Raw genomic sequence first — 22,326 nt, forward strand, 5'->3', positions numbered from 1 at the left:
ATTTATTAACGCTCCTCCACACCTTCCACTGCCAACCTCAAGCACCTGATATTTACTTTCCTTCTCTTTCTGTTTTTTCGTTTACCCGGTTGGCAAAAACCGGAATGCAATTAAAAAAAAAACCCAAACACACGTCGGAACGACGGAAACGTGCTCCCTTCTTCCCTTTTTTTCACTATAAACTGAATGCAAGGACAAGCAAAACAACAAGAAAAAAAAAAAGAGACGAAAGGAAGAAGATAAGTGTTATTGACTCATGTTCGCGTTGGCACATTGAGAAATCCCTATTTGGCCATGTGGGCGCTAAAACACAACACCGAAACACTCAAGCGAAAAGGACGCAAAGTCCTCCAAAGGGAAGATAAAAAGGAAAACAAAAACGATGGTAATGATGGTATAAACAAATAAATAGTGCGGTCGATATAACGGAAACACGTATTTTCATCTCTGAAGCCAATTAAAGTGAACGTGCAGGTAAATAGCGTTAAAGCGCCCAAACAAACCCCTTGCCACCTGTTTGTCAACGCCGTGCGTGTTTTATCCATCCAACACTGATGCCATCGTGCCTCAACCATCAGAAAGTAAAATAAGCGCCCAAACACTGCTGTTCAACAGGGAAAAAAATACCTGGGTTGATAATGTCATATCCTACACATACAGACATATAAAAACAAAAAGAAATAGTCGCATATGTATTCTCTCTCGCGTACTCTCTCATGTTCCTATCCCACACTCTCTGAGTCCACTAATAGTCACGGAGAGAGTTAATGACACATGGCCAGTTAAGGGCGCAGCAGTCAACACGCAACGATCCTCCCCAGTGCACAGAAACATGGGATCTCGAAGCTCTGGCCGTTGGCCAGTTAGCCACGATATAAAGGACTGTTTAGTCGTGCTGGGCCTGAGCTGTAGCAACGGAAGCCTCTTCCTGTGCATTCCATTTTGCATAGGTATAAAACAGCGACTGTACGACACGCATTGCTCACCACTTCTGCTACCACTAGTCTGGTCTTCAGATGCCTTGCTTCTTTGGGGTATGGCGCCCTTAACGGTATGCAACGTTACTACCAATTGTGGCCAACCGTGTGGGTTTGTACTCCGCAACGAACACTCAAAGGGTGCGCTCCACGTGAAGCGCGAAAATGGATCAGCCGACACTACAGACAGTTGCGTCACCACCTCACTTTGACACTGTTGACCCAATGACCGAACTAACGGCACTTCTCCAAGTCTTGTGTCTCCTCCGCTAAGTGAATTATGTGTTGTCCAGTCGGGTCCGTACACCCAATACGTCCGCGCAAAAAGAACGTCGGCCTCGTGGCACTCGGCGCCCTCCAAAACGCCCTGCACGATAATGTCAAAGCCTGCGGAACGTGACGGAAAAGCCGTAGAGCGTGAAGAAGGAAAAGGATCTAAACGCGGAGGCTGACGAGGATTTCCTCTCAGTTGTTCATAGCGGAGGTTACGGAAGGTTCTCTCCCCAAGCCCATCGTCACTCTCTTCATCAGTCTCCTTCGGTGGGTATTCAATGTACTGGCGATCGCTGCCAAGTGGTTTATATACACTTTCCTCCATTTTCTGATGCGCATACGTGTGTGAGTATGCGTAGACGGGAGAGATAAATAAATAAAAACACGCATGATAAAAAGAGAAAATAAATGGACCAATATCAAAGGAATGGCCACTAGTACAAAAAGAAATATCGTTTTTTTTTTTTTGCACATAGAAGGGGGAGGGGTCAAGAAATACGAATACGAAGCAACGTCTGTGTGTCTCTCCGGTGCGCACTCTGAAAGTTAAGATGGAAGCACAGTATCTGTTGTGAGGACAACGCGACAGTCTGGGAAAAAAAAAAAAGCCGCGAAGGAGTATTTGAAAGTTGGGCAGGGCACATATCGCTTATGTTCCTTGAAAATGTTCGGTTGCACCCCCAAAAAAAATATTCTCGAATTCCCACTATGTTCGCCATGAGCTGCTTTGCTGAAATCTTACTTTCAACCGCACCAACAGAAAAGGGGGAAAATTCATCTCCCTTACCCTATTGCAGTCACAAGGATAAACCAGAGGGGCAAAAACAGGGTAAAGCAAATTAATACAATACAATACAATATTAATACGAACTTGTTGCTCCTTCACACTCCTTCCGCACTTAAACAGTAAAAGATTTTTTTAGTTGGAAAAAAAAGGTGAAGTTGAATAACGATGTGGCAAGTCCTCAAAAGGAAACGGGGAAGGAGGCACAAACAAACAAACAAAATATAAAGAAGAAAGCCCGCCACAGGAAAACCTTACACGGTGTAGAAAAAAAAGGGAAGAAGGAGTACATACAAAACAAATATACACTCGAAAACAAAAACAAAAATGCCATGCAGCACGTTAGCAACCTAAGTGTGTGCACAAAGTCAAAAAACTCCATTCGCTATCCTGATGCTAACTCCTGGCACCTATATATGGAAATAACAAATAAATAACATTATCATCGAAACTTTTGTGACACCAATGCAACAGCCACACAAAAAAATATCAAAGACAGGGCGACAACAGCGAGGAATAACTTGACCCTTCGGCTTTGCCTTCTCTGAGGTGAAAAACTAAAGTAAGTGAGAAAGGGCTGTAAATACACATCACGCTCCGTAATCACGTCGTCTGTCATTCCTTCGCAACCAAGATCACCTGGGACGGGCGGCGGCGGTCTGTTACACACGACCCTGCAGTCCTTCCCACTTACACGTGCGGCAGTCCTCCAATTAGTTTCCCCCAAACATAACTGCACAGCATGTGAATCAGCTACAGGAAACGAATGCAACGACAGTTGAGACCCTTTCCCAACGTCATCAACAACTTCTACTGAAACATTAGTGCACTGCCTAGGAATACCTAAGGCGGTACAACCCGGATGTTTCTCTGGTGAGTGGCCAGCGGCCTCTCCGTAGCAATCCGCAGATAACGTAGCGGAACAATCAGAACATGAGGCCAACTCCTGACACCCTGCACTCACCAAACACTGCTCAAGTCTTCGAAGGCATTCTTCAGTGAGTTGCAGTTCCTCCATGTCAATTCCGTTGAAGTACGTGCGGTGATATTGCACAAAACGGGAAAGCTCCCGATGGCGTGATCGCGCGACGGCGAGCCAAACGGGTAAAACTTCAGTATAATTTTCTTCCGGCGAAAATGGCGGTTGCCGCTCGGTGCTCTGCTGTTGGCACTTAATAAAATGCTCCTTGTACCATTCTACAAGGGTGTTGTGCTCCGCTACTAGCTCATGGGCAAATGAAGTATGCAGCGGAGCCCAATGATACTCCTCCGAGCAAGCGATAGGAATCCTTGTGTCCATATAGGGAGAAGAAAAATGTGCTTGTTTTGTCAATTTCGATGTCGTTGAGTTCAGATAGGCTCTCGGTGCACCGCATCCATCACCTGTGGAAGGAAAAGAACGTTCGCGCTCCTTACAAACGGAAGTTGAGGTGTCCACCTGTGCTGCGCTTTTGTTTCCAGTAACCTCGGATACACCAGCCGCATCACAGAATTCTGTCGCGGCAGGCAACGCACCGCTCACGACAGGTCGCCTGCGTAACCGCAAGCTTTGTAGCCGCTCAACTTTCCTAGCTTTCAGTTTTCTTCCCAAAACATGTGGGGCGTGCTCATTGTGCGGCTCCGTACTCATTCTGTGTGTGTGTGTGTGCGCCCGCATGACAATTCATACGTCGTTCAAGGAAAGAAAATGCAAAAAAGAGAGAAAAAGAGGGTGGATGGAGTAGTTAGCAAGATACAGAGGCTAACAACCGTTGATGGTATGAAACCCCGTCATGAAAGCTACCACAAATCATCTGTACACCTACCTTTCATCACCGCTATTTAAATTTAAATTTGAATTGCTGCTTCTTTTTGCTTCTCTTTTTTGTTTTGCATTCTCTCGTTGGAAATCATGTACAGTTCCATAATATTACATACGTGAGGTAAGTGCCGACATTTAATGTGCTGGCCAATCCACACTGTGTTAACCATACATGAAAGCATCCCATCACATGCACAAAATTAGTAGGAACATCTAAAACAGTAGGAAGACTGTAGGCAGGAATGTTGTTGCTTCCACCTTTTAGGAGGAAAAAAATAAAGACAAAATCCGGCTCAAAACAAAAAAAAAGAAAAAAAACTTCCACGTATGTGAAGCGAAGTTGCAGCAATCCGCCTCACCTTTACTTCACTCACTTAGGTACTTAACGTAACGTAGCAACACAGACCCGTCATATCCCACTGGGTTTGCTTCCACCTCCTCGTGTAGTACAAACAGCAGGGAGGGGCGGAAGTGGACGACGAAGCATGCGACGAAGTTCGTTCATAAGAATGCGTGCATTCGTACCCGGTGGCTCAACAACCATTTGCGGGGCCTGGTCCGCTCGAGCTCCTCCACGACGCTTCGGTCGTACGGGCCCCCGCTGCTTCGACTGAGGTGGCGGTTTTGGAGTCTCTGGTTTTTGCACAGGCTCTTTGCGCTCGACATCTTCTTTCAAGGCTTCGGATTGGGCGTCCTCTATTTCAACTTTCTTCCGCCGCTTCGTCCTTTTTCCTTCCAAAGCTACACCTGTCATGAAAACGGCATCCTGTGGCAGTGCGCCCTCGTCCGAAGAAGTCTCCGTCTCGTCGTCTGTTGTCTCCGTTCTCTTCTCCACCTCATGCGGTTGCGGGTCGGCATCCTTTACGTCATCATCATCATCCGTAGGCACAAGTACTTGAGCCATTTGCCTTTTCTCTTTTTCTCTTGTCGTGCGGTAGGGCCGTTTGGAGTTTTTATGAGATGAGGTTCCGGCAAGACGATGCACATTCATGTATTCCTCGTGCTTAGGCACGGTGACAAGTCCCGTTCGCGGATGCACCATCGAGGATACAACTACATCACCCGACTGCTGTGACCGCTTCTTTCCATAGAATTGCGCTGCAGTTCGTTTTGGCATGACAGTATCGTCGAAAACAAACTCAACGACACGGAAGTTCGTTAAAGAGGGGAGAGCGGTTGTAGTGGTAGCTTTGCCCTTGTCAAAGGAGTGAGGCATAGGGGCATCACCATACCAACAAATGTCACCTGCTAGGATACAACTGTCCTCCGACGGACTGAAGGCGGACTGACTCTGTGTACTTTCCCCATATATCTGTGATTGATGTACACTACTAGTGTAAAAGCACTCCATGCCAACATCACCATCCTCAGGAGTCTCCGCATTTTCCCCAGAGTCCTCCATATCACCGTATCTGTATGGTTGTGAGCTCGCACCATCTTTTTTTGTCTCGTTATTCCAAACACTAAAATCTTGATTTCCTCCTTCCGATCGCTCATACATTGGCATTTCTTCGCTTTCCGTGTCATTTCTACGCATTCTTCCTCTCCTCACATTACTTTGAAATTGTGACGATCCAATGTCATCCAACGTATCGGTACCGCACGGACTAAAAGAACCGTGCCCTCTCTGACTGCGGCTGCTACCTTGAAGGCCCATTTGTTTCCAATAGCGGCTTAGCACTGTTTGAACGAAATGCGCCCGCACCGCCCCTTGTTCCTTCTTGTTTGCTGCTATAGGGTTTCCTATAAGTATTACCCGGGTTAGAGAATGCTGAAGCTCACTAAGCGCGACCACATCCTGCGCTCTCTCCACACGGTTATGACACAGCCCAATCACTTCAATGCTGGGAAAGCAGAGCCCATGACCATCTTTCACCGATATGGGAGGGACGCGGCGCAGCTTGTTGTGGTTTAAATTGACCTCGATCAGGGCTGGCATCGTTGACAAAGCTCTAAATACATTTTCACCATCACGAAACATATTCCCCTCAAGTGCGAAATGAGTAACGCTAGTAAGTCCTGCAAGGTCATCTGGCAGCTTACATAATTTGTTTCCACTGAGATCCAATCGCTCTAATGAAGGAAAGTAACTCAAATGTAATATGTCTGACGGTGATATTCTGTTGAAAGAAAGATTCAACGTATGAAGATTGGGCAATAAGACATCATGTGTGCTGCATTCCACGATTCGAGAAATGTGATCTAAAACTTTCCCGGGTGACCTTTCACGGACATAGCCGCTAAATGTATTCCTTCCAGTGGTGACATTAGCAGGGGGTGGTTCGAATTCCTGACTACTAAATTTCTCAGAACCCGCATCTGTGGAAGACGTTTCCGCCAGATTCTCCCTCGCGTAATAAGCTGCAGCGCTCCTAATTGATGAGTTTTCGGGCCCCGAACTATCGATCCCCTCACCACGCTGAGTACTTCCGGGACCCATCTTCATCGAACTATCGTTGCCCATGCTTCTCTTCAAGGAGTTTTGCACCACCTCAGCCAACCCCGCCAGAGAAGTAATTTGGTTATAAGCGAGGTGCAGAACTTCAAGACCCGTGAGTACCAAAAGCTGCTCCAAAAGCAGCTTGTTCTCGCTCACATCAAGGAAAGAAAGATTACCAAAGTGGGCCATGTCATCTGATATAACACCAACCAGACTCGATCCCTGTAGCGTTGCCCCCTTCACTGCATCTGGCTCCGGGACACCGCCGGCGCACAGTAGCAGGAAACCATCAAGCATCATATTAGGGGGGGTCACATTTGTTCTAATCTGCTGTGGTTTAAGCTTACCTTCCATAGCAGCGTGAAATACACGAGCATCCTCCTCATCATCTTTCATATCAGATATGAGCAGCAACCGCTGGGACAAGACACGTTCCCGTTTAAGATGTTCGCTGGGTGCTGGTGGCAATCTGAAGTAACTACGCAGGGATCGCTCTATTGCACTGCGACCCTTCAGGATACGAAACCCCTGAGGATGAACCACACGGGCATCGAGGCGGGGTTGCGGCCGCGCTGACTGGCGAAATAAACCCCATAAACTGTCGGCTTTTGGCGCCGGCTGCGGTAAAAAATCCTCGGGCACAACCCCACCCACACCATTCGATGCTCTACCGCCCCTGCGAGCACCTGAGAGTAGTGAACCCATGGTGGGTCCATTGAACTCAGTGTTGTGCGGAAACTGCACGTTGCACCGCTTTGCCTTTGGAATAACGTATTGCAAAAATTCACCTGTGCGTAACAAGACACATTCATTCCCAAATGTTTGACCTCGTCCAAAGGAGTTCCAAAACCGGTGGTGACTGTATGTTGTCTCTCTTGAACTTCCCTCCCGTTGAGAATCACCATTTACTGAAATATCCCCTTCATCCTCCACTACCACTGATGGCGATCCCGGTGCAGGTTGGTGTGTGTCATCCACACCTTGCGGTGGATCTGTAGTCGCTTCCATTATATCCTATCTGCAGCTATGATTCCTTTTAGGTGAGGTATACAGCATGCAAGTTTAATGCCGCGACCTCACACCTACGGTGGGAAGGGGAAGAAAATGTAACACTTAAATAAGGAGATGAAATCCAAAGGCAAAAAAGAGTAGGGATGGACAGCAACATCAATTATAGAAACAACAACAAACCTTTGCTTCAAACGAGTTAATGTAGGTGTCACGCAAATAAACACATGTATAACGACGGCTCGACACTCACGACCAACAGCAACATTCATTTGAAGTTCTGTGGCTACGCTTCGCTTCTCAAAACCCCAGGAGAGGATGTCACAAATGCAAACACACCGGTAACAACAACAGTTAACAGTAAATTCTCGGCTAAAACAAGGAAAACGCAAGAAGCAAAAAATGGGATAGAAGGGAAGAAGAATATGTCAAAATTGAAACAGTAACAAATCAGCAAAAAAAAGAAAAGTACATACCTCGCCATCTAGGAGCACCACTGCACGTGCGGCATCACTCTATCGTGTATTTTACTTTGAAAAGAAAAGAACTTATCCTCTAGACGGAGTAGGCCGCATTTATGTTATCGTGCGGTCTAACACATACGCATTTCACAGTTTCTTCCTGAGCTCCATGAACAGCTGTAATTTCCAAGCCGCTTTATACTCACCGGCGAAACCACATGCCTGAAAAAGATTGAACGGAAACAGAAAAAATGAAAGCAATAACACCAAACAAGGAAAGGGACAGCGGGATAATTAAAAACAACAACAACAACAAACGAACAGACGAGCAAACGAAGGGTGCCGTTGAGCGCACAGGAAAAATTGCCTCGGCCCCTAACACTCCCTTCTTCCCCGGAAAAATATGTCCACAAACTTTGTGACGCTTTGTATTTTAGTAATTATTTGTCTATATTCCTTCGTTTCTTTTGCGCCATACCACCGCCCTTCCCACAATACCCTCCTCCTCTATAGTACATCCTTAGATGCCCTCCATCTGACGACCTCCTTTAACACCGTCGTCCTTTGTATTATCGGTGATGTTGTCACCGCTGACAAATTCTGATAACCTCCTTCCATTGCTTTTACACACTGACTCAAGAAGATCACGTTCGACGAAGAACTGCGGTTCTGCGCCGTGCTTTACCATACTATCAATGACTCGCATCGCATCCGTTGACGCCTTCATGTTCTCATGATAGTGCCTTACTAGCAAGGCGAAGATGTCACCAATGCGAATGGAAGATGTTATGTCCGCATGGTCCTTGTGGCTCGGTCGGCTTCGCTTAACAAGATCAGAGCAGACTGCAATGAATTCCTTCGCCTGCTCCTCTCCCTTGCCGCTGTCAGCAAGAAGTTTCACCGCTTTTACCGCCTGTGCCACGATATCACGGCGGACGCGCAACCCCTCCATCTTTCCTGTAATGTTAACATCACACATCGCATCTCGGTTACGCTCCACTTGACCAATACACTCATCCAAGGCACACCATGCATCGTAGTAGTTCCGGTTTTCATCGATTTGCAACTGGGCGTACGAGTCTATATAAGAAATGAGGTTTGTGAACGCTTTTGAACGCGTATAAAACAGCACAATATGTTTGTGAATGTTTGCGTCGGTGTGCCAGTTCTGTGACTGCAGGAAATTACCGGCGAGAGTGTAGATCTCCGTACTTCGTGAGTGGTTCGCGAAGAAAATAACCTTCTTTACGTCACCGCCGCGCATAAGCATTTTCATGGCCTTCACCCGCTCCCCTAATTGCGTATATTTTCTGCACGCAAGGTTCCAGTTGCCCTGATCCCTCGCAATACTAGCGATCTGCCGCTCCAATTCAGTCTTTTGATCATCCGAAAGCTGGCGCCTCTTCGCTTCAGCGGTGATGGCATCAGCCATTTCGTCGGTGAGGCCAACACCACGCTCCACACAAAGAGTGAGCGCAGAGGGGTATTCTCTCGCAAAAATATACATTTCTGCTGCTTTGGTGTAGTGGCCACTCTCTACAAAGTGAGAAGCCATTTGAAGAAAAACCTCTGCATCCTTTTCGGCGTTGAGAGTAGAGCTTATACGGTGCATAGCGTCATACTGTTTCCCCTTAATGCACACGTCGATCGCCTTTTGTATGTCTCCTATACGATGATACAGATCCACTGACATTTCGTACACACCGTTATGTTCAAGGAATGCGGCACAGTCAAGCATTAGATGCGTGTCCTCACTGTTTTGAGCAATCGTTAACAACTCGCTGTGCCGCTCGTGCGACTTGGCCACTTTGGCAGCTGCCCGCCACGCACCAGCGTGTTGATAATATTTCAGCGCAGATGTTACGTCACCGTTACGTTCGTAGTGCTTGCCAACAAAGTACGCTGCACCAACTGGTTCGATGGATTGATTTGGCGATGACTGCATCAGCGGGGTCCTGGAACTCTCAGCTTCGCTGCGCCTCTTTTTAATCTCATTGTCTACAATATCAATGGCCTCCTGTGTTTTTGGTGGTGACTCGTTGAAAAGGAGTCGCACGGTGTTGAAGACATCCCCAGCGAGAGTGTAAAAGTTCGTTGCCTCGCTGAATTTCTTTCGACGCTCAGCCTGCCGCGCCCACCAATGCAGGAGCTCAGGGTTGTGCGCAAAGAGCTTCTGCAAGATGGGCTGCACTTGGTTGTCGTCATGACCTCTATCATCGCTTTTCGGATTTCCCCCGGCGCTTGCCGCTCGTACCTCTCCGTCACCTGCAATACCAACACTTTTTGGGTCGGTGAGACTGCTGGCGGGATTCGCTGGCGCTTCTGCCTCCGCGTTTGACCTGGCTTTGTCAACCGTTGCAACCTCCGCCGATTCTCTCTTCTTCTCAGGCGGTGTCACCAAAAGACGGAGATCAGAGAGGCGACCGTTCTGGAAGTACAAACGTACAACGTCCGTGTCAAGGCACCTTGCATTGCAATACCACATCACCGCCGCATCAAAGTTGGAGAAGGACTCCATAAACTGGGCGTACTTGTACGCGACTGGGTACACGCGAATGCGGTCGTGCTCACGTGCGTGACGTTGCGCCTGCTCAAACTTTCCACAAGCAATGAAGAGATCGGTAATCAAGTCGAACCGTTTTGCTTTTCGCAGTAGTTCCTCACATTCCCTCACAAGACCGAGGCTGCAAGCAAGTGTGGCAACCTGTACCTCCTTTTCACCAGGGTAGTTCGTTCGAGCAACACGAAGGGCGCTTGCAGCAACACCATCTTGCATTTGCGCCAAGCAAACACTAGCAACGTCCAATCGACCGGAGGCAACGCACATCTTTGCGAGGCTCTGCCAAACGGTGGCAGTCTTTATCGTCTTAACACATCGGTAGGCCTCATCCATATTCCCGACTGTTGAGTAATAGCTAAATTTCATGAGAGCCTCCAACACTGCCGCGTCCTTTTCAGTCTTCAATCCCTCAAAGTCCCGAAGCCGCTTCTGTTCAATCATGTAGTCCTCCGGATTGCCAGGGTCGCCGTTAATGCGAACCGAAGTAAGTAAGAAGTCAGGGATCGTTAGGCCAACCAGACATATGTGATATCGCTTCAGTTCCACGGAGTTGTGCACCACAAGACCTCTGTTGGTTGCGAAAAGTGTTACAAGGTTGTGCGAGCGGTGGGCAAGTGGGTTCACTGCGCTGAAGCCATTTTCAGCGTCCTCAGCGGCCGATTTGCCTTTTGCTTCCGCAAAGTTCTCCAGATCAGGCATCGCGCCATTAGTTGCCTCTTTGCTCTTAGATTCGGTCGGTTGAGCTGTCCTTTTCGGAGAACGCACACCGCTTTCCCTGTGTTCTGGTGGGCTACAAGTGTCCCTGCCATCGACGTTCCCTTGAGGTCCCGTGGGTTTTTGTTCATCAGGCTGGGAAACGCCCTTCAACTGATGCGTTTCGCAGGCCAGTAAAAGGTATCCGGGCTCGCCAAGGGAGTTGCCATTCGGCTCAGGAGTGTTCCAGTATACAGCATGTGGAATTTCCATCCGTTCCATGAAATCATACGAAAACATCAGATCGGTATCAGCATCATACACCCAAACACGAGTGTCCGGCTGGTCGTTTGAGACGCACCGAGCCATTAAGGCCACACGGCGACCTTCAGCATTAACTTTGATACTTGTCACAACCAAATCATTTCCAAGCTTCGGAAGGAGCCGAGGAGGACCCAAGGGCGTCACCTCATTACTGTTCACAATGGCTAACCGCATTGCATTCTCAGACGATAGCGCCACGACAACATCTGACATCACATCAACTAATGTTGGTACACCCTCAGCCTCCGTAAATGCAATCTGCCCTATCATAATCATTTGGAAACTGGAGAACACAATCCGATGGGTGTCCCTCACGTAAAAGATTCCAGACTGGTGAATAGCGAATGCCGGGTTCTTGGATGGAACGGAGCTAGTCAGTGTCGCCGTAGAGGTAGCCTCGTTGACGGTGTATAGGTCAATTTGATATCCGTTCCAAAGGCCGATGATAGGAAAGGCGATGGACACACCGTATATCTTGCTGCTGCTCTTTAGTAAGCATTGGCAGCCGGTAACACTTTCAACCACCGCCACCTCCATCGAAATTTGTGTAGCAGCAGCAACACCATCCCATGCGCGTTTCCGAACTGTTTCCCGTAGCATCTGAAGTTTTCCGTTGGAAAGCGTAACATATATGTAGTTATTTCCACTGAAACAGAGTCGCTCCACACGGTCCTCTACCTTGACAACCGTCAGCAGTTCCCACTCAGCAGCTGGGTCGCCATTGCTCTCGAAAGCACCCGCTTTCTCTGTACCTTTGTTGAACGCATTGGAGGAAGCTGCGGAACCACTTCTCATTCCTACGTCAAACGCACTCACTCCCATGGCATCGTACGGGCTGCTACTCCCCTGGCAAACAAAGGAAGGTTTCTGGAATACGGCAACTGATCCCTCAGCCGTTGCCATCACGAGGAGTCCCTTTTTCGTCAACGTCGCAATGTGTACGACGTGCGCTGATGGAGCCAATGGATGCATTACAACGTACATTCTATCACTTTGCACATTGAAAAAACGCACCCGGTCATCCCCACATCCAAACACGAGTACACCGGCAGAAACCCATTCCATCGCTAACGGGTTCCGATTGGATGAGGCGCCAGGAACCGGTATGGAGAGCTTGCGCCTCATCACTAATTCCGCAACAATGGTGGGGGTAACACGGTACACAGTCAACATGTGCGTCAAACTGAGAGCAACAAGATAGCGCTCTACCGGGTCATATAAAACTGCGGCTGCAGTTTCTTCCATGGTAGCGAGAGGAAACAGCTTCTGTTCCTCGCTGAGTCCAAAAATGGTCTTTCCCTTGCTGGACGCAAGTATGAACACGCACTCGCTTTCACCGTCATCAAGTCCAGCTGCCTGGGGATTTGCTGTTGTCGAGCCCTCAGCGTTTTCCCCCTCGGCTGCAGGTTTCCGCTGCTGGCGCTGCGATCGCTCCCGTGCCACCACAGTCGGTGTCGCCACACGCATGGCATGTGTTACGGTTTCGTCCGTAGTAACAGACCACTGTGGGGCCACTGTCGAGTGCGGAGCTGGTTTCCCTGCCGAATCAGCTTCGCCTTCAGCAGCTGTGGCGCCGCTATCGAATACCCACATAACCGCACGCTTTGAATCGGCCGCCGTCACCAGGTACGCGCCGGAACCGGACCATTCACACGCTGTCACGGAGCCGTTGACGTGCTGCACCCGGGCGCTTTCTACATCTACCGGTGGGTGTAATGTGAAGTTTGCATCCGTGGGTTTCGTGGGTGGAAGTGTCCAAACGAGCAACTTCCCACTTCTCGTCCCAATTGCCAAAACTGGCCGGGCTGGGTGCCATGCCAAGCAAGTCACATCATCAGTTGCCTTTGTACCATCCGACTGACTTTGCGGCTTGGGCGTGTGGTCGGCAACGCTTTCACCCTCCGAGTCTGTTACCAACACATGCAGCGGGTTTGTCCATACGGAAGCAACAAGTGGCAACTGGGGATGGGCCACAACGTGAGTTGCTGAGACGGCGCCACGACTCGCTATGTTATTCACGAAGTACAGAGACATGTCAACCTCCGCCTTTGACTGTCTTAATCTTTTCTTTCTTCTTCCCTTTTGTTTATTTTATTCCCCTTGTTTTTTTTCTTTTTACAATTTCTTTCCCTACACCCCTTTTGGGTTCCAACCAGCAAAAGGCCCTGCTATCTCTCAGTGCACGTACAGATGGGCAACAGCAGAGAATATGCACGCTCACAGCCTGCTTGTTGTGAATTGCTGGGTTTGTGATAAGTTGTCTTGCTTCCGCTTGCTTCTTTTTTCCCCCTTTTCTTTGCTCTTAAGCTTCCCCCCTCGTAACTTCACACCACCCACAAGTCCCCAAGGAACAAAAAAAAAAGGATAAGAATAAACGCCATTACTGCAAAGAAAACACAAGTAGACCACACTTCAGCAAATTCTTAGATCACCGCTTCCGAAGAAGTTGTGTGTAAAGAACACTACACGATACAACGCTGCGCTGCAGCTTATTTGCGTCCCTCTTCATATATATTTCTATCTATAAACATATGAGTGTGTACATGCTTGAAGTTCACGATTACACACTATCACAAGCTTAATTACAAGAGATTCGCGTGGCTTCTAAAATACGGACAGGGGTAAAACATGGATATGTACACATATAGTCTTCTCTCACAACGATAGAATTTCCCTTCTTTTTATCCCGACCTGCAGCCACGACGGGCACAGGTGTGCGGCATCTACACAATGTAAATAAAAAAAGAAATATATATATGATTTTTGTATGTGAGCAAACCAACCGGAATGTAACGGAGAAAAAGGGAATAGAGAGAAAGAAGGGAAGGAAGAAAGGGAAAGGTTGAGAAACCCCATAGCCTCTCCGGAGTGACTTCTGGATGCTACAAACCTGTTCGTTGCACAAATGCAAGGGGAAATCACATTTAGTGTACAGATGAACCCGAGCCTAACGGGTTGTTCCCCAGTTATAATAACAGTGACAAGTGGTCACAGTCAACGTGCCGCAACATGCGTTTGCAATTTACAAGCCAAGTCATACAGGTTACATTTCACAGTTTGCCTTATCTGCCTTCGTCATACATGGTCAATATCGCATGTAAAGTTACTTTCCATGCCAATTATATATAAAAAGGATGAAGGGAAAGGGGAAAAAAAGAGGAAAAAAGAGGAAAAAGGAAGTAATGCGCAGGAACACTTCTCTCTCCCTTGTACCACGGAGGCCTAAACAGCCAACACATAATCGGTCAGACATACAGAAAGAATTTAGTTTATTTTTATTGCAGTAAGCGGAGAAAGGATTTAAAAAAACAAAGGGAAAACAAAAGATAGGGGGAAAAAGAGGGGGAGCGCGCGTGGTAAAAAAAAAAACGCAAACGATACGAAAGTTAAAACAGAAGAAAAAAAAAGCAAAAAGACAGGGGGAAGATATCACGAGCACCCATACACTGAAGTGGGACTCGTACCTACAACACACACACACACACACGCAGCCGTACACGATCAAACGAAGTTGCACCAAGTTAGAAATGACAACTCCACGGGAAAAAAAATTAATATAGTAACGAAACCTTGTATACTAAGTCTATGGGATAACTCGCGTTTCGAAAAAAAAAAGGTGATAACGGGATTAGAGAATTGGAATAACAAAAGCGAAGATTAAAAAAATGGAGAAAACGGAAACACTAGAACACGCACTGTTCGCTTTTGTCACATAGCGCAAACAAATGAAGAAAGCGATGCCAAGTCACTTCGCCTTCATGGCGTTTCTAGCGCTATTTGCTTTTCATGTCACAAAAAACTGACAAAAGTATGAGGGCACTGAAAACCGTGATAGTTCTAGCGGATTCAGGTAACCCGGTCTCGAAGGCTTCTCCTTAAGGCCACTGCAGCGAGATATAAAGAAAAAACAAAACTAAAACTAAAATAGGAACAAAGGTATAACGGATAAGTCCGAGAAAGAACAGCAGCGTGACGGTTGAACAGCGCCTCAGCCCTCCCCCGCAAACACGGACACACATAAATAAATATTTATTTATATCACAAGCACCTAGAACACCCCAGTTTCTTAATCTCATCTACCAATCCTATTAGTGATAATCAATCCTTCATGGGACGTCCCCCCTCCTTTCCGCTGTCCTCTTGTCGAACAGACCTCATGCACCCTGTAAAATATATAATAATGATAGTAGCTTCCAGTACACGAACTACTGGAGGAAAAAAAAACAAAATCACACCGCCAAGAGAGCCAATTGCTGGCCGAAAAGTTATGGTCGGATTAACACTCCTCTCATCATGTAGCTTACAACTTCTTACGCGTGAGACTCCTCGATTTCACTGGCGGAGTCGTTACGTTTTCATTGACTTCGCGTACACCTTGCGTGAAACTGCGGTTCCTGCGGTTGACACTAGCAACTTTGGGGTTGGAACCCGAACCTCTACCACTCCGTCCGCCTACCCCTGTTGCGGAACCAACGGTAAGCTTACAAGGAGGTGTTAGAGACGGCTTCATTTCACTTTTGATGGATCTCAATGATTCATTTCCGTTTTGTTCCATCTCTTCTTCCCTTGATTGATCCGTCATCGACATCTCCTCCCTTTCGCTCGTATGGTCAAGGGGCGGCAACACTCGCCCGGGAACGGCATCTGGTCGACGTCTGTGGAGCCGTGGAAAGGACTGTACCGAGCTGGCGCTGCTGCGTTGCGGGTTTGCACAACAAGTGGGGGGTGTTGCCGGAGTTGTTGGTAGGAATGTTGAACCGGACAGTGAAACCGAAGCACTGGGGCGTGTACCACTAGCGACTGGAACGGTATCAGACCGCACAATATCCCTTTTCAGTGCCTGGGGCGTGGTTCCCTGAGATCGCTTGGTGGCAGCAAATGTATTACGAGTGAAGAGGTTGGGATCATTATCGCTGGCACCAGTTTCACTACGATGTACCTCCAGTGGACGGCCCGCAGTCTCGTCTGACCTTGCGAGAAGGGCACGGATTCCACGGGCTCCCGCCGCTACAACGACATCACTGGAAACCTGTTTATGAAAGGCCCTCACCTCAGCGCTCGTGCCGTTTCTTGGCTCGTGGCCATCAGCTTTACCATCGTCAGGACCCGTAACTACCCCGACACCATAAACTTCAGCAATGAAGTCATCCATGAAACTGCTGAACCCATCAAAAGACGAAATGGATTGGAGAAGCCGCCACGCAGGATATGATAACACGTCTATTGACCGACAATGTGTTTGGTGTGCGTCACGTGAGCCGTCACTCCCACCCTCAGGGTATTCACCAGTACTGCTGCCCGCAAGATCAACATCGTAAAGCGTTAAAACAAATTCCTCCATGCTGAAGCTCGGTACTTGCCTCCTGAGCAACTGGAGAAGGAAGTTACTGACACAGCTGCTGTACCGCTCGTAGACGGAAAACGCCTCGTGAGGATACTCGCGGATCGAACTACTCGCGCCTCCACTGCCACCCCCCTGCAGAAACAGTTTGTGGTGCTCGAACAAAAAGTTACCCAGTTCGTCAACAACTTTGCGGTTTGACGCCGCCCGTTCCAATACACGCACGCTCATATGGAAACGATCAAGGGCCTGCTCCGCCGCAGTGGCAAGCAAGTCACCGTCCGCGGTGAATAAAGCCTCCAACCCGGGGCGGTGAGAGGGGGAAATTCCCTCTTCCTGTTGCCGCTCAAGGGCTGATCTTGCGTTGTGCCGAGCCCGTTCCGCAGTTACAACATCCATAAGCGTAAGGGGCGCACCAAACGTGCAGGGTGCACTCGCTAAGCTAACTCCAGGGTCGGCGGTGCTGGGGAAGCTTGTGGTTGATAAGCTCGCGTGTATCGCGGGGATTGAGGTGTCCTTGTAGGCACCCAAAGCCGCCAGTGTAAAGGCTTCACTCATGTGGTCCGTTGCGATAAAGTATTTGTTAGATGCGGTGGATGCACCAGCATCACCGTCGCCTTCGGCACCGTCTCCCTCCTGGTATGCATCGTACAAGCTTAGAAGCACCCGCTCTTGCAATTCAGAAAATGTGCGTGGAGGTTGAGCAAACATCCTGCGTGCCGTTTCCGGTTGACTTTGATTGTCACTGCCATCGATGGGTAGGTGGTCCACGGATGATAACGATTGATACTCCTTCCGCTTCTCACCGACTTTTGATTCCTCGGCAAATATCTCAAGAAGGCGGTCAAATTCACGCCCTGTTTGACTTCCTTCTGATGCTCCTAACCCTTGCAGCGCCTCCCTCACAGCGAGAGGAGTTTCAACAGATGCTAGGGGAGAACTTCTACCGCTGGAGTCACATCCGGTATTACTTTGATCCTTAGTGCTGTTTATACTACAGCTTGTGACATCGTCTCGATGGTGTAGTGCGTACTTGGGACTCGCTGCGCCATGGGTACCGCCGACCTGCTGAGGTACAGACAACTGGGCCATTCCCAACAAAGGTGCCGAACCCACCGCACCTCTTCCTTCATTTTCTGTATGGGATTTCTCTCGGTTATTGTCCGGCTTCCCGGTGCCAGCAATCTCACTCCGCGGAAACAGCAGCTGTACAGTACGCTGACGTGCGACACGGTAAAGCTCCGGATCACTTGTAGACGACTCGGCATCACTTTTGGGAATTTGCGAGGAGGTCAACGACGCGTTACTGACGTTGTCCTTACAGGCGTTCGCGTTCCGAGGCCGAACTCCCCGCCAGTGCGAGGGATTTCTTTCATTTGATCCACTGTCATCACTGCTACCGCTACTCGTGGCACTGTCACTACTGATTGACCGCGCGCTTCCCACCGTCGGCTTCTTTGAAGGGTTGGTGCCGCTTCGCGCACTCGTCACCCCCCATTGGCCGCGAGCGGCACGACGGGCACGTTCAGGGTCAATACGCTTTGGTTTAATGGCCATATAACCCGGAGGAAAAAAAAAAATGGTTCTCAGTTACACACAGAGTCACCAATACACTCGTATATTTTTTTATGTATATATGTGTACACCAGTATTCTTGCTGATCTCCTTCCCGTGTCGTCAACAATTCGTCCACAATATAGTAACTGATAGCGGATGAAGAGGTAACTCTATCCTTTAAGATAGCAGATAAAACAATGGGTAGGAGAGGAGGAAGCCATGTGCAGTGTGGTGCAGCAGTAAAAACATTCTGTTGCGTAAATACTAACACAGTTTCCAAAATTAACTTCACTATTACAAGAAATGGCACACAACATAAAGCGCAGGTTCCCTGTCGTACTTCTCTTCTGCTCACCCCCACTGATTTGTTAATTGGTGTACATTTGCACACCTTTCTTCTCTCTAGGTGTTCTTCATACAAAACAACGTTAAACCCAAACATGCAAACTAACAGGATAAATACATCTTTGTAAACAACACTTTGCCTGACAACATTCCTTTTTGTGTGTGTGTGTGTGTGTGCATCCTCTCCCTTTCCCCTTCTCCCCAAAACACACGCACACTCCTTTTATTCAATATCTCGGAGTTTACGGGGGGCAACGCGCAGGTGGTGGATGCAACGGAGGAAATTAAAAGGAGGAAAAAAAAAAAGAAGGGCACAGGGCACGGGGAAGTTTATGTAACTTTTCCTCATCTAATAGGTGTTTGGGCTATCCACTAATTAAACAAGCGCCCCACACACAAACGAAAAAGGCAATCTCACATTCACTGTTTTTTTTTGTCCCCCGGCTGATTGCGCTGCAGTCTTTTTCTGAGGTCATAGATCCCTTTTACTTTCCCCTTCCCTCCACCATCACATATACATCAGTGTAAACAATCCCCCCTCCCCAAACAATAACAACAACAACAAAAAAAAAAAAAGAAATCCCCTAAGTAAATGAAAAAAAGAAAAAAAAGAGTGGGTGAAAAGAAAAAGGCCAAGTTCCTTCAGCTAAGGAAGGCAGCAACTACTGCACACACAATGGACTTGCTTCACTCCTGTCTCATTCCATATATGATAGCTAGTCAATACAACGTGAACAAATCAAACCCATGGGAGCAAAGTAATCCTTTTTTTTTCTTATTTTTCCCTCTCTTCTCAAGAAAAAAAAATACATATATTAATACATATATGCTTATATTTATATATATATATATTTCTTGTTTCCTTTTCCTTCGTGTGGCTCTTTAAGTATGTGTTCCCTCCATTCATCATAACGAATCGATAAAGAAGAAAGGTGGGGCCATCTGTAGCAGCATTTTGATGGCGAATTTGCTGCCAGATAAGTTAGTGACGCTTATGGCAAAAGAAATGAAGCAAAAAAAAAGAGAAAAAGTAACAAATGATGACAGTTAATAATGTTATTATTAATTTCATGCGTGTTAGAAAGGCGTAGAGGAGGGATGGGGCGAAGGAAACGAGACAGAATGTTGTCATCACCGTAGAAAAAGTGTACAAGAATGAACATCATGGAGGAGATCGTGCATACAAATACACAGTGAACATAATTCATGTGAGAACCGTTTTAATTCTTCTACCCTGCCAATTTAACCAACTCTAACACACTTGAACGTACACATATATACGGCAGAGAGCTACATCAAATTTACGTATCCGCTAGCTCCCGCTTTGTTGGTTACTTCGCTTTTTTTTCTTTTTTCTCTTTGGTTTTTTTTGTCTTGTCATTTCTCCTATAATTTTTTTCTTCAATTTAACATGCCGTACAGATCATGCAGCGCAACCACAACAAGTGAGTCCGCTCCAGCACCCCAATAACATCATGAGCGACTCAGCAAAAGTGGTGACTGACACAGGTATACTTTACATATTGATGTGCACTGTGTATGTATGTAATCGATACAATTCACAACTAAGCACATATCAGAACATGCACAACTCCTAATTAGCTGCTGCGGGAAGGGTGCTTGCAGGCCGTCTAACGGCACTCTCTGCGTATACCTGCGCAGCTGCATCGTGAAGCTTCTTGAACTCAAGGTAACGGTTCATTTGCATGCTCGTCTCCTGATTGGTCGTGCGCCACAACGCCGTGCCGCTCTTGAGTGCGGCACTTTCATCCTCCTTCGTTTGTTTTCCAGACTCATCTGCCTTGTTTGTGGATGGTGGGGTCCCACCCTTCTGAGCGTTAGGCTCTCCTGCTGCTGCTTCTCCGGATCCCGTAGAACCACTGCCATTTGTACGGTCGCTTCTGGCATCCTGAGCATCAAACGCGTCAACATCCTCAACATTCCCCTGAGCTCCTGCGTTGCTGTTCGCGTAACTGTCCTTCAAGACACCACTTGCTTGACTTGTTCCCTCCTTCAACGCCGTGCGATCCCCTGCAGTGTTGAGTGGGAGCCATACGACACCAGATCCGTAAGGGTGCGAACTGAAATTGAAGCGCTGTTGCTTGCCCCTGACGCTGGGGAGCAACGAATCACGTAGTACATCAGCTGGAGGCACTTGGCACTCATGTTTACCCTGCGCATTCACGGCAAAACAGTGACCGCATAAGTGTTCGTCCTCGGGGCATTCAGCGACCATCTTCTTCGTCTTCTTGTCCTGCTTTCGCACAAGTTCCCTCAACATCTCGATGTGTCTTACCGAAAGTGGCCGAGGCCCACCAGACGCCTTGTGTCCGTCTGTCACATTCTTTATTGTTTGCAATGCCTCCCGTAAGTCTTCATCAGCCGAGCACACTGGCTGCTGCTCCGCAGAGGCGGATTTTCCTTCCACCACAAGCTCTTGCCCATCAGTCCCCACAGATTGATCATGCAGCCGAACATCTTCATCTGGAAGTGTGAGGCCGGAACGCAACCGCTCTCGACGGAGCTCCTGCTCTGTGCGCAGCCGCTCCCTATTTTCGAGTATCAGCAGCTCCTGTAGGCGGTCACGGCGGCGGACTGGTACTGTTAGAGCGGCACGGGCCATGTTACCCCGTGTTGACAGCAGCATTTCATCGGGCTCAAATTTGTACGAATTCTTCATGCTTGCCTTTAGGCTTTTCCCACGCAAGGTGTCATTTAGGGCTTTCACGTAAAGCTCATCTTTGGTGTGGCAGTTAGAGTGTGGGAGCGTGATATTAAAGGGCTGCGTACCATTGAATGAGCGCTTCTTCTCACAATAGGAGCAGCGGCAGAAGTCTTTGCACTGCTCACGGAGCATCCCCACTGTGTTCTCACTCTTTTATTTGATGAAATGCAAAACAAGGAATAGGAACCTTGACTCTTTTCTCTTGAACCTTCCGCAATATCTAAAGCAAAAAAGGATATTACCAGGCGCACTGCTGCGAGCACCGGTCGTTATGAGAGGTAAAAGGGGAATAGATAAGAATATGAATATATATATATATATATATATATATATACATTTGTGTGTGTTCATTATTTTTCAAGTGGCAGAAGTGAAGTTGTTAGAGGGCGCCAAATCAAATCCTCATGCCTCTTGAGGAGATGTAGACAACACTTTAAACACGCACGCACGCACACACGCACACGCAACGGTACCAGTGTTACAATCATACACCCACAAAATACACAAAAAAAAAGGACGGGGATGGCGAAACACTTGAAGTCTACATCCATGCGTATGCACCAACACATAGAGATGTGTTTAGATGCGTCTGTGTGTGCGTGTGATTGATGAAGAGAGAAGGAAGTGAGGAGAGTGGTGATTTGTTACATGCAACTCTCCTTTGCTCTTTGACTCTAAGGGTGGATACAATACATCTTGTGACAGAATGAGATGGCAAGAATAAAAACGGACTCAATCCTGTTGCGTTACCACGTGGCGTTACAACTCACACGATGTGGAACGACCATTATCATCCTTGTAGACATTGCGTTGGTGAACGAAAATATAAAAAGGGGAAAAGTGCACGAACCCCATCACCAACCACCTCGTGTACATCCCCCACCTCACCTCTCGTTGTTTCCATTATTTACCTCTTTTGCTCGTATTGCTCGGCTCGTTTGCTCGTTCAGTTTGTTTTTGCTCCCCTCCTTGTGCGTGTACGTGTACGCATCTAACTCACACTCGTAATTACGCGCACAATTGCGTGCTGCCTTTCC

At 47.8% G+C, this 22,326-nt stretch overlaps 7 protein-coding genes across 7 annotated transcripts; 1 reads left to right on the forward strand and 6 right to left on the reverse strand.

Annotated features, from left to right (window-relative positions):
• Positions 1 to 714: 714 nt before the first annotated feature.
• On the reverse strand, positions 715 to 1,575 carry TbgDal_X17560 (hypothetical protein, conserved; the record flags this gene model as incomplete). Its single annotated transcript, XM_011780615.1, has 1 exon — positions 715 to 1,575. One exon carries the CDS (start codon positions 1,573 to 1,575, stop codon positions 715 to 717), a length of 861 nt encoding a protein of 286 aa, XP_011778917.1.
• Positions 1,576 to 2,476: 901 nt separating this feature from the next.
• On the reverse strand, positions 2,477 to 3,691 carry TbgDal_X17570 (hypothetical protein, conserved; the record flags this gene model as incomplete). The annotated part of the gene is made up of 1 exon (XM_011780616.1): positions 2,477 to 3,691. One exon carries the CDS (start codon positions 3,689 to 3,691, stop codon positions 2,477 to 2,479), a length of 1,215 nt encoding a protein of 404 aa, XP_011778918.1.
• Positions 3,692 to 4,244: 553 nt separating this feature from the next.
• Positions 4,245 to 7,283, reverse strand: TbgDal_X17580 (hypothetical protein, conserved; the record flags this gene model as incomplete). Its single annotated transcript, XM_011780617.1, has 1 exon — positions 4,245 to 7,283. One exon carries the CDS (start codon positions 7,281 to 7,283, stop codon positions 4,245 to 4,247), a length of 3,039 nt encoding a protein of 1,012 aa, XP_011778919.1.
• Positions 7,284 to 8,264: 981 nt separating this feature from the next.
• TbgDal_X17590 (hypothetical protein, conserved) lies at positions 8,265 to 13,355 on the reverse strand (the record flags this gene model as incomplete). The annotated part of the gene is made up of 1 exon (XM_011780618.1): positions 8,265 to 13,355. One exon carries the CDS (start codon positions 13,353 to 13,355, stop codon positions 8,265 to 8,267), a length of 5,091 nt encoding a protein of 1,696 aa, XP_011778920.1.
• Positions 13,356 to 14,226: 871 nt separating this feature from the next.
• TbgDal_X17600 (hypothetical protein, unlikely) lies at positions 14,227 to 14,547 on the forward strand (the record flags this gene model as incomplete). Its single annotated transcript, XM_011780619.1, has 1 exon — positions 14,227 to 14,547. One exon carries the CDS (start codon positions 14,227 to 14,229, stop codon positions 14,545 to 14,547), a length of 321 nt encoding a protein of 106 aa, XP_011778921.1.
• A 1,074-nt stretch (positions 14,548 to 15,621) lies between these two features.
• Positions 15,622 to 18,219, reverse strand: TbgDal_X17610 (hypothetical protein, conserved; the record flags this gene model as incomplete). The annotated part of the gene is made up of 1 exon (XM_011780620.1): positions 15,622 to 18,219. The coding sequence occupies one exon, from the start codon at positions 18,217 to 18,219 to the stop codon at positions 15,622 to 15,624; it is 2,598 nt and encodes an 865-aa protein (XP_011778922.1).
• Positions 18,220 to 20,158: 1,939 nt separating this feature from the next.
• TbgDal_X17620 (hypothetical protein, conserved) lies at positions 20,159 to 21,421 on the reverse strand (the record flags this gene model as incomplete). The annotated part of the gene is made up of 1 exon (XM_011780621.1): positions 20,159 to 21,421. One exon carries the CDS (start codon positions 21,419 to 21,421, stop codon positions 20,159 to 20,161), a length of 1,263 nt encoding a protein of 420 aa, XP_011778923.1.
• Positions 21,422 to 22,326: the final 905 nt, after the last annotated feature.

The sequence above is a fragment of the Trypanosoma brucei genome, chromosome 10, assembly GCF_000210295.1.
Source record: "Trypanosoma brucei gambiense DAL972 chromosome 10, complete sequence".
Lineage (NCBI taxonomy): Eukaryota > Euglenozoa > Kinetoplastea > Trypanosomatida > Trypanosomatidae > Trypanosoma > Trypanosoma brucei.